Consider the following 12,250-nt stretch of genomic DNA (forward strand, 5'->3'; position numbering starts at 1 on the left):
GAAATTTTCTTGGCTAGTTTAATTGTGACCATTAAAAAGAAAACTACTTACTTACATTAATGGATGTAGAATACGTGGATATTGTGTCAGGGTAATCTTTGTCTTCAATTTAGGTTGCTATTATAGTCCTATGATATTGGTCAATGCGAGAATCCCTCGCAATATCCACGTATTCTATACATTCAATACAAAATAGTGATAATAACAAAAAATTATTTTGGGTTTTAGAAAAAAAGTGATTTATTGATGAAAACTTTTGATTATATAAATAGATATCTGTTTTTTACAATACAACTTAAAAATAGTTTGACAAAACAGCCTAAAACCTTCCTTTAACACTAAACTTCCCCAAAACAAATTCCACCTGTTTATGAGATCTTAGCTAACATACATAAAGACAGACAGATATCCTGTTACTTTATAAACATACGAGCGGCAGCATACCTAGATCATCTGTATAAAAAGCCTTAAACCGATTGGAATTATATGAAGCTTTCCTAAAAATGGAGAAGTCAATTGGTTCAGTGGTTAGCGAGATCTTAACAAGCAAACAATTATTTATGTACTAATTTATATTAAACGAACTAGCGGCTACGCCCCCAGAGACCTCTAAAACCCAATTTTTTTCTTTGGTGGGGGGGGGTAATTTTTTTCTAGGGGTTATTTCTCTTAAGAGGGTAATAGCTCTAAACCAAGGGCCTATCCATGAGAAGCTTCACAGCAAAGGAGAACCATATTGGTTCAGTGGTTAGATCCTTCGATACACACAGACAGACATAGATTCTGTTACTTTGCTAAAAGATTAATTATAAATGATATTTTCAGAAAATGAAATTAAAAGTTGTATCAGCTTTATTAATACAAACTGTATTGATATCAGCTACAAAGGTATTTTAACAATGGATATGTAATATATATGTGGATATTGTGTCAGAGAAGATTTTGTCGTCAATTAAAGTTGCGGATCAACTGCAGTTCACGGTAAAATATTCCTGGTAACGAATATTTCTAAAAATCTAGTGACTTTAAAAGCTGCTAGCTGCCAAACGGCTGAATGTCCAGATCATGCCCACCACTGTTTTAAGCGGCATAAGAAGGCCTACAAATAATCTGGAATAGCCATAAATCAATAATGCATAATTATCTCGCAGTGAAGAGAAATGCGCGAAAAAGGCCTATTTTACGCGTTTTTTTATTTAGTGAAGCTTTCCCTGTGCATCATTGGATCTTGCTATTCCAGATTATTTGTAGGCTTTCTTATGCCGTGTGCGGGTATGATCTGTACGTTCAGCCATTTGGCAGCTATAAGCCTTTAAAATTTATAGATTTTTAGAAATATTCGTTACCAGGAATATTTTACCGTTAACTGCAGTTGATCCAAAGTAGCTAATATAGTCCTCAGATATTGGTCAATAAGTTCCTCCATGGTCATAATTGGTAAAGTCATAAGGGGGAGGGGCATAGTATTATTAGCCAACTGGAATAAATATTTTATCAGGGTATGTGAGATATCCACGTATTCTATATCCATTATTTCAACACTTCAAGCGGGCTCTAATCAGTGAATTACCCAATTTGTCATAATATTTAAAGCTTAAAAATTACATAAGGTCTATTTTATTAGCCTAGCTACTCTATAATTAGCAGCGTCAGTCAGTCAGACTATAACTCTATTCTACACGTATCTCATTGTATAGTGGAAACAACTTTCTACGAATATAATAAATGAAAAATCATAAGATTAATACCTGTTTGGTTGGCATGGGACTCCGGCCCTTTGGGTCCAAAAAAACTGGAATTAATGTTATAATTTTATTTTCCTATCTGCGGAAATCTGTCTATAATACGATACAATAAATAACTATTCCTCTGTTTAGGACAGAAATAAGAGGCAGATAAATTTTGGTGGTGGAGGAGGGTCGAGTTCGAGTTCCACAAACTTTGGGGGACCTCAGAATAGTGTCTCCTTTGGGGGGCAGGAGGAGGTAAAATTTTATTCTTTTTAACTCTATAATTCACTTTGTCCGTCCGTCGGTTAGTCAGTCCCTTTAAGCATGAGCATCCAGTATGTAATTTACTTTGTCAGTCTTGATTTTAACAAATGCTCTTTGATTCTCCTTGACTGTATTATATTGTGCTTTGCCTCTTTTTTCCTTTCATTTTTCCCTTCAAGTCTCACACCGCAATTAACACCCCTGTGCACAAACTAACAGATCTATAGTATAGACGTATATACAGACAACTACCTCCCTTCATTTATCAAAGACCTCTTTCGTCTGCTTTTAAATGATTTTCTGCTACTTAGTGTGTTAATATAAGCGATACCATTGATTGATTTTCAATGACCCAATAGGAAGGTTACACAATACGATTGCGATGGGGAGATACAGTGTTTTAACCCTTTCTCCCTCTAGTTTATTACTCTAATCACAAACTTACTTATTTTTCATAGGGGGGCACGGGCAAATCAATACACATAGAGATATAAGTTTAGCTGGTTGAGGGACAGTGGGACTTTCTAGAATAAAAAGTTGTTGTAAAATCTAGTTTTAAGCAGAATTTTAAGAAACTTTGTATTTAACAAAGATATTGTTATTATGATCAGTTGAAACCAGAAAAAAATTGTTTCTTAAATAGATATCCAACCATCCATCCTTCTATCTATCATTCTAGTTTTAGTGTTAAAGAGTTTGATTAACCCTCCCCCCCCCCCCCCTTAGAAGTCAACTAACTCAAAAATCCCTAATTGGCAAAAGCGCACGAATTTTGGCAACACCCCCCTTAAATTTGATGTTTTTTTTTATCTTGACACTCTCCTTGGCTGTAGAGGGAGGGAGTGTAGACCCAGGGGTGTATCCATCCCACCTTAATTTTGTAAGAGGAGTGACACCCAGGGAGTAAGGGAGGGGACAATGGATCGAATATTCAATCTTTAGGAGTCTCAGACTTTGGGGACTGGCTTAAAGGGAATGTGCAAGAATTTAGCAGTTTCTGACTGAGTTTGGGGACTTGCGCAAGAAATGCCGTTACTCGCTATGTTAGTTTTAAAAACATATAGTTTTGCAGACAGAGAGTAGTTCAAATATAAATACACGGCCCCCTCCCATACTATATTTCACTCCCTTCATCCCCACCTCCTTTTTTAAAGTAGACAACGAGAAAGGGAAATGGAGAAGGGAGGTGGGGGAAATAAACAGGATAAAAAGGGGCAGGAAGGCGTGCGGTTCATATACTTGCCCATCCAGCTACACGCCTGCCTGCCCCTTTTTTCCGTGTTCACATCACTTGCCCCCAAATCTCTTTTCTCTTTCCCTGTCATCTAAAGAGATCCAGGGAGATATTTCTAGTAATTAATTACAGAATGGTTATGTCAGTCTGTAATACTGGTAATCTTATTTTCAAATGATGGCTTTTTTTCTTGGAACTTTTTTCTTAGTTTATGGTTTTCTTGATTTAATCAACAATCACTTTACAATTTCCACCATTTTTTTGGGATTATTCTGGTTTTCATGGCCTTTCTTCAAAAACTCTTAAATTGAATTAATTGCCCATTGTCCCCTCCCTTACTCCCTGAGTGACACCCCCATATACCCCTCTTTTGCACACCTGTGTATCTATCTATCTAGAAGAATGATTTTACCCGCTTACGTGACCTTTTGAAAGATAAAGATGTTGATAAAATTCAATCTATCTCTCCATCTATCTATCTATCTGTCTATATATCTATCTATCCATCTAACTATCCATCTAACTATCCATTTATAAATTCATCTATCTATCTATCTAGAAGAATGATTTTACCCGCCTACGTGACCTCCTTGGAGATAAAAACATTGGTAACTGTGTCAATAAAAGAATTGACCTATCTATCTAGAAGAATGATTTTACCCGCTTGCGTGACCTCCTTGGAGATAAAGACATTGGTAACAGTGACAATAAAAGAATTAATCTATCTATCTATCCATTTATCAATATCTGTCTATCTAGAAGAATGATTTTACCCGCCTACGTGACCTCCTGGGAGATAAAGATGTTGGTAACAGTGTCAATACAAGATTTAATTTCGGTGTGTCCTCAAGGAAAAAGTAAGTTTTTTTTTGGCAGTATGGCTTCGAAACCGATTATTATCCGCTGGATTAGAACCGGTTGTCAGATATACTCAAAACTCGTAATACAGAAGTTTCTTACGAATATTAAAATCATAAAATTAATGCCAGTTTTGTCAGTCTGGGGACTTAGGTTTCTCGGGTCTAACAAAACTGATTTTAATTCTGTTATTTTACATTTTAATATCCGCGGGAAGCTGTCTTCAATATGATGCGATAAATGCGAGGCTATGATCAGAGCAGCTACTCTATAACTAAAATATATATGTTAATCTGTGCATCCGATACTCAACCTGTTGTTAAGACTTTACATCTATCAATCTGAGAAAGACTAAACTACATAACTTTTGTGTCACTTTTGAGGAAGACGATTCCCTTTTCTCCCAACTCTTTTGAAGATATTTTCTTCCCCCTTCCCTTTTTCTTTTCCGTCATATAGAATCATCTTTCTTAAAAGTGACACAAAAGTTATGTAGTTTAGTCTTTCTCTATCAATCTATCTATCAATCTATCTTTCAATCTATCTATCAATCTAGCTATCTATCAATCTATCTATCAACATATCTATCTATTTCCTTCCCTAGATATTGCACCCATTGTACAACCCCTCAAAACGACCTGGACCCATTTATTCATTTATTTATCATTCTATCTATCTATCTATCTATGGATATTGCACCCAGTATACAACCCCAACAAATCAAAATTTCGAAGATGATTAAAGTCCCTCAACAGCTTATGACGTCATACGATAAAATAACCAATGAGAGGCCAAGCATAAATTTACCATTAATTAGTGTATACTAGCCCATAGACGTCTAAGGGGGGGGGGGAAGGGGTGATTACCCCCCCCCCCCCAAAAAAAAAATGAATTTGGAGGTGCCTTTTCAATTTTTACCCCCCCCCCCAAAAAAAAAATAAAAAAATGCCTCTATGAAAATATGAAAAAAAGATTACCCCCCCCAAAATTTTTATTTTCTAAATTTTACACCCCCCCCCCCCCCCAAATAAAAAAGCTTAGACGCCCCTGTACTAGCCTCTCATTGGCTATTCTATCGTATGACGTCATAATCTGTAGAGGGATTTTAATCATCTTCCAAAATTTCTATCTATCTATTTATCAATACACCTTCTATGGATGTAGCAATCAGTGTACAGCCCCTGCAAATCAACATAACTTTCTATCGATCTATCTTTCCATCTAAAAAGTTATCAATTTATCTATCACTTTCTCTAGATATGGAACTTATCTATCTGTCTATATCTCTGTATATCAACCTATATATCTCTCCCTTTTTCTAGATATGAAACCTATAAATATATCTGTCTATATCTCTGTATATTAACCTATATATGCATCCCTTTCTCTAGATATGGCACACAGTGCACAACCCCCACAAATCAACCTGGAACCTGCAGATATATTTTTGACAGGTAACATTTTTACTCCTAACACCACCAACTTTTGCACACATTTCCACATTTTTTCTATGGGAGCGGGGGGGGGATTTCTAGTGGTTATTTCTCTCTCAAAATTAATAAAAAAAACTTCCAAGGACCTGTGAGAATTTATTGAAAAAAAAGAGAGAAAAAATATAGCAGCGGTTAGCGAGATATTTGTTCCCTTATTCTCAATTCCCCCCCACCCCCCTATCGTACCCTTATCCTAAAAGAAATTTAAAATAAATAGGGGAGGTAGTTTTAGCCCTGCGGTGCCTAACCAATAACAAACAAACCAGCCCCTACCCTCCCTCCCCGGCCCCCCTTTTTTATTTTATTTAATAAATAAGTGGGGGGTTTCTTTGCTCAACAAGGTACTTTGAAGGAATACGCCAAAAAAAATTTGAAAATCCTTACAAATATGAATTTACATATTATATTTTTTTTTCAGCCAATGTTCCGCGATATTGAACATAATTCTGACCCAATCAATTTCCAGTCAGCTACTTCAGTATCTATATGCTGCCATTAGGTAGGTGGTTCAGGGTTCTTAAGGGATAAGACAATGGACGATAAATTGATATACATACCCAATCAAATTTACCTCTTCTGTAGATTAAATTATTGCTTAAAAAGTTTGGGACTTACTAATCAAAATGTAATTCAAAGTTCCCAAAGTATTTCAAAAAATAAGATCACGTGGTTATAAAACTTTTGGGTACAAGTGTAATTTAAAGTCCAATGTCCCCTCCATTCCTGACAAAGTTATTCTTGAAGCAAAGCTAATCTATAAGTTTAACATGTTTGTCGGTACGTACATATGTTATAACATTAGTTAAATCTATGTCTGTATGTTGTTTGCAAAAAAACATAAACAGTACCCCGTAAATTACCCCCCCCAAAAATTTTACCCTGGGGGTAAATTTTGGGGGGGGGTAAACAAATTTTACCCCTGCCAACAGATTTCAGGGGGGGTAATTACCCCCCCCAAGCAAATTTTACCCCCCCCCCAAAACCGAATTACCCCCCCCTTAAAAAAATTTTACCCCCCCCAAAATAAAAAGCTTGGACGCCCCTGTGTGTCGATATAAAATTATAACATTTGAAGGACGAAGGTTTAGCAAGTAATCTTCCAAAGTAAAAATTGCATACATAAATTATAGGGTTGGGCCAAATTGGATGGATACAGATATCTGGTTGATTTATAATGCCGGATATCAAGTATTTAGGTTTATATTGGCACCCTAGAATTGAAATTTTGTAAAAATTTAAAATTGAAATGGAACAAAAGCGTTAAAACATGCCTTTTTGCAGATTTTAAAAAGTTTGTACAATCTCAATTTTAAAGATTTTCACAAAATTTCAATTCTAGTTTGTCAATATAAACCTGATTATGGGATATCCAGAGCTTGATCTTTAAATCGTTTTTATGGTGCGCTGAATCGGGGCGATTCAGAGGTGAACCGTAGGTGCGCTGGTGGTAAGCCACAGCGCACCTGATTTTTAAAAGATTTTCGGCGCGGTGTTGTTAAATCGCTTGCGCACTCACTAAAATATCGATCTGCACCAGTACAACTTTATTACTTAAGCAGTGTCAGTAAGGTATTTTATATGAAATGCCGTGTCAGTATGGTATTTTACATAAGACATTAATATATAATTTATTTTAAAAATAACTATAAAAATGTTTTCACGATAGTTTTGCAATAAAATATTAAAGTAATTAAAATAAAATATTTATTTATTAAATAAATCACCCCGATTTGGTTCGGCAATGCCACTTGGTGAGTGGCATTGCTGCGCTGGTACCGCGCCACTGGGTGCGCCAAATCGCCCATGCAAATTCGATTTAAAGATTGGTATTTAATAATTTGATGGTGCGCTGAATGAATCGCCCGGGTTTAAATCACCTATAAACGATTTAAAGATCAAGCTCAGCATTATAAATCAGCTGGATATCCATATTAGTCTAATACGGCCCAACCCTATTATTTATGTATGCAATTTGGCAATTTTTACTTTGGAAAATTACTTGCTTCACCTTTGTCCTTCATATGTAATTATTTAGATGGCCCCCATTTTTTGGTAAATTTCAGGTTTATATCGACACACTAGAAGTGAAATTTTTTTTAAATCTTTAAAATTAAGAAAAATTAAAAAAATATTTTGCTTGGGTCATTTTTTTTGCATAAATCAACCATATTTTGGCTGGGGGCCAAAATTTTAACAATATTTTTCTAAAACGGGACGGGGTAATAAACAGTCTTGTTAATCTTTTGTTATGTTTATGTTGGTTTGTTAGATTTTTTAATTTGTTAAGCTTCACAATTTTGTATATGTTATCATCCTTGTTATTTTTAATTCCCTTTGTTTGTCCGTCTGTTAGTCAGTCAGTTCGTCCGTAACATTATGGGAAAATGTGCTTTTTCAGCTGCTATTCATGATAAACAGCTTATTTTTTCGTGAAGATTCCTTAATTATACAAGTGAGCATCCAACATGTATTTTACTGTAATAAAGACAGACTTACATAAGTTAATGATAGAGTAGACTTAATGTTCAATTCAAAATGCAAACAGATTTTTAAGTATTTATTATGTTGGATTAAATGCAGTTTTTGAGTAAATAAGATTATATATTGATACTATATTTAGAAATGATTAAATATGTTAATAAGTCAAAACTACTGATTATTCAAAGCTGGATAGTTCTGAAGTAGCAGGATGTCTGTCTGTATATCAGGACACCAAACAACAGGATGACTGTCTGTTTAATTAATACAATGTATTAATTAACTATGCACTTTGAAGGGGTAGAATATCTGCTTATGCAAACTATATAAAGTAATAGGATGTCTGTAAATAGCTGTATTGGTCTTAATAAAGACTCGAACCCAAACCAGATAATGTTCTGTGTTAGGACTCTCAATATCAACTGACTTAAATATATTTTCTCTTTATTCTTTCTGAGAGCAATTAAAGAGTAATTAAGAGTAACAACTAACATATGGTCTGCAAGCTTAAATATATGACATCACAACACAAATATATGACATTTACCCCCTTCTGAAACCATCCAGCTAAGCATGGTTTCACCATCCATCAGGTTGATCCAATAAACTAGGATCAATGTCTTCACTGGGTGAACCTACATCGAAATTAACCCCGGCTTCCAGTCCTTCCTCTCCTTCATCCACTGGAGGAGGAGTATTCAGCGCCCCTCCACCAACCTCAGCCGAAACGCCCACTGTTGCCGCTATGACAGCATTACTCGCTGCAGCAGTTACGGGCCCTCCTACAGCAACCATCACCGCATCATTTACCGCTGATGCGGTATCATTCGCAACAGCCACCTCTGCAGCAACCGCTGGCCCATCTGCCGACATTGCCACCTCCATCTCAACGCCACCAGTGACCTGAACACCTCCCGAGACCATCATCACTCCGTTGTTAGCCCCAGCACCGTCAGAAGTTCCAGCCTGCTGCAACTGCCAATATGACGCCGCCGGTAAGTCATTGTTTATTCTGCGCCGGATCTCGCTAAGCTCACTAAAAATGTTGGACAGGTGCCTTTGCACTTCAGCCTCCTTTTGCGCCATCTCAGAAATAGCCTCTTGAACCTTAGTTCCCTGCCCTGCCAAAACACTTTCTATTTGTTGGCCCACCTGCTGTCCCAACTTGGCTGAACTACTTTCCCAATTATCAGTCATTGCTGTCTGTACACTTTGTACCATATAAGAAGTCTTTTGCTGTGCAGTAGTAGCCACCATTTGCTGCATCTCTGTATCTACCTTCCTTATACAGTCCATTAGATCCCTCTTATGCGAGGCCAACATATCTTTAATCCGATTATGACTGTCCGTCTGCCAAAGTTTCTGTGCAGTGTTCAAACTTTTGACTGATTCTCTTACAGCTTCACAAATTTTTTCCTCAATCATAGGCTTTAGAGTCACAGCAACAGAATTACTGATTTTACCTATATCTTCATCACTGAGCGGCGCCAAGCCACGTTTGTCATTCTTGCGCTCAGCCTTATTTCTTTCAACCTCAGCACGTAAATCTGGTAACTCCCTCTTTTGTTTAGGCCCAAGAGAATCTGCCCCAGCAGGCCGCTTGACCACGCCCCTTCTGGAAGTACCTTCCCCAGCATCATTATAAGCATTGCTGGCTCCCCTTCTGGAAGTACCTTCCCCAGCATCATCATAAGCCTTGCTGGCTCCCTTAGATCTGACCGACCCAGCAGCCTGATTTGGCACAAACTTACCAAATCTGCGCCGTCCCTCACCAGAACCAGTATCTGCCACCTTTTCAGGCTTGTCCGTTGTAGGCTCAGTCCAACTGTCTATCTCCGAACCACTCTGTTCACTAGGCAGACGATCCCTGGAATCAAGCTCAACTTCAAGACTCACGTTGCCAACATCGTCCTCATCATCATATCCAGGCTCATACCTGGGCGATTCAACATCATACTGCCTCCTATCATCTCTTCTATACACAACATGCCGCCGATTAGATCTACCAACATCCAACATCTCAACAGACGGTTCACGCTCCTCCCGCCGACCAGACGGCCGCTGATACCGCCTTTCGTTCCCGTCTCCATTTCCTGATAATAATCAATAATTAAATATTAACATTTTAATATTCTAATATTTTAACATTTTTCATATATAAGACGACATTCAAAACGAAATACTTTACATAAATTATATTTATCAGGGATGCCAAATTTTAATTACTGTTTTCCCGATAACGCGAAAATTTAACGCAGTTACACAGTCTGCCTAAACAACCAACACACAGCAATCCAATAACCACCCCAGCAGCACCCATCACAGCCATAACAAAATGCTGCCAACTATTAGTCAACCAATCAATTGAGGAATTATACAAATGTACAAACCAATCTTCTGTCACCTCTACAACAAACGCATTTGAATTAGCAGCCAATTCCGAAAGTTTAGCCTCTTCCACAGACTCCAACACCTGTCCTTTCTCTCCCTTATCCAGCAGATGCTCAAAATTCAATGGTACCTTCAACCAACTATCCTCCAGCCGTTTAGTCTGAACCAGCTGCATTCCTGCCCCCTTGTTGCCTAGATAAAATCCAGGTTTAACTCTCACAAATACTGGATTTTTCCTACACTCGACAACCATCAACAATGAAACATTTTTAACTAATCTTGTAAATGGTTCCACAGCAACAATTCTATCATCCATAAACAGAGAAAAATGACCAAGATAACACGGCAAATTTGCTCCTATAGTCACATTCAACCATCTTTTTTTACATACAGACACAAGCTCCATCTCCCCTAGATGTTGTACCAACAAATTTCCGACTTGTTTGATGTTGGAATGAAACAAATTATTCTCCCAACACCCCTGTTCTGCCTGCAAAATCCTTTCCACCTGATGATAGGAAGAAGTTAACTGTAATAATAAAGCACCATCCTCCTCTTTTTTACGCATCCAAGGAAAAAAATTCTTTTTAGCAGTTGTCATCCACAAAAATACATCAGGAACGTTGGTATGAAAATAATGCAAGTCAGTCAGAAAGTCAGAAAACTCCACTTTTTTCCCCAGTTTCAATCCCAACGAAAACTGTGGAGAAATCGCCAACCAACTTTGGCCACCCTGATTATTAGCATCATCCGCCATATTAGAAAATGTAAACAAAGTTAAATTTACAATTTCAACAGTCCGAAAATAACTAAAATAACGTCTATCTTCCTGTGATTTATTGTGAACTATCACTCGATCAAGCCCAAGCCGCAGATCAGACTCCAGACAATGTGCACCAATGAACTGATCCTCAAGAAAACAACTGTTATCAGGTAACATTGAAATTTGTATATTTTTCAAATAACTTGTAATCTGAACTTCTTGAAAAGTATTAGGCACAAAGGTATTATTTAAATAAATACCATCCCCTCTGCACTGAGGGTCAATCCCATACGTCATCATATCATCATACAGGATGGTACCATTTATGAAATAAGTCAGTGACCGGTCATAAAACGCTACAGGCAACCGTCGTCCATCTATGTCTAACACCCTCTGTTCCTCCATCCTTTTACAATCTTCACTAGAAATTAACTCATCACTACTAACAACAGCTGGTGCCCCTAAATGCAGATGGCTATATTTGCCGCAATACCAGGTGTGAACCGTTCTGTCGACGTGACATTGTACCGCGGGCAAAAATCTCACTCCAACTTTTTTTAACAGATGACCGCTGATTGTTCCATTAAACTCATGCTGACCAAATACTGTACATTCTGAAGCCCTCAACTCAGGACCGCCGCCAACACACTCCTTTACTAGCACAGGTATCACATCAGCCCCACAGGGTAACAAACACAATCCCCAAATTAAAAAATATTTACCTGATTTGAATTTATTATTATGACCAGACATTATTAGCTGATAACTGTTCACCAATTCACCCGCAAATATCAACTGATTTAGCCTTTCATTGCAGGGTAACTTTCTACCTACTAGCTTTGTCAGCACATATTTGTTATTAAAATAATCAAATAACAATTCATGAACTCTTATTATAATATATTTTTTAAATATTTATATGTATTTTTATAATATTTTTTTCTTCAAAAATAATTATTATCAGCTCTCCTTTCCCTACTTTCTCCGTCCTCGAGTTCCTATCTGAACATGTACCACAGGACCCCCTACCTGAGATCTT

At 37.2% G+C, this 12,250-nt stretch overlaps 1 protein-coding gene across 1 annotated transcript in view; it reads left to right on the plus strand.

Annotated features, from left to right (window-relative positions):
• The first annotated feature begins 755 nt into the window (after nucleotides 1–755).
• The window catches only part of LOC145329342 (trypsin-1-like), a 29,867-nt gene continuing 18,372 nt past the window's right edge, over nucleotides 756–12,250 (plus strand). Inside the window, exons 1-5 of the mRNA XM_080173403.1 lie at nucleotides 756–888; nucleotides 1,878–1,985; nucleotides 3,988–4,085; nucleotides 5,478–5,540; nucleotides 5,998–6,078. Coding sequence (XP_080029529.1) covers nucleotides 829–888; nucleotides 1,878–1,985; nucleotides 3,988–4,085; nucleotides 5,478–5,540; nucleotides 5,998–6,078 — 410 coding nt within the window. The 5' untranslated portion in view covers nucleotides 756–828. The remainder of the gene's footprint in view (nucleotides 889–1,877; nucleotides 1,986–3,987; nucleotides 4,086–5,477; nucleotides 5,541–5,997; nucleotides 6,079–12,250) is intronic.

The sequence above is a fragment of the Acartia tonsa genome, chromosome 10 (genome assembly GCF_053477335.1).
Source record: "Acartia tonsa isolate MP-2025a chromosome 10, ASM5347733v1, whole genome shotgun sequence".
Lineage (NCBI taxonomy): Eukaryota > Metazoa > Arthropoda > Copepoda > Calanoida > Acartiidae > Acartia > Acartia tonsa.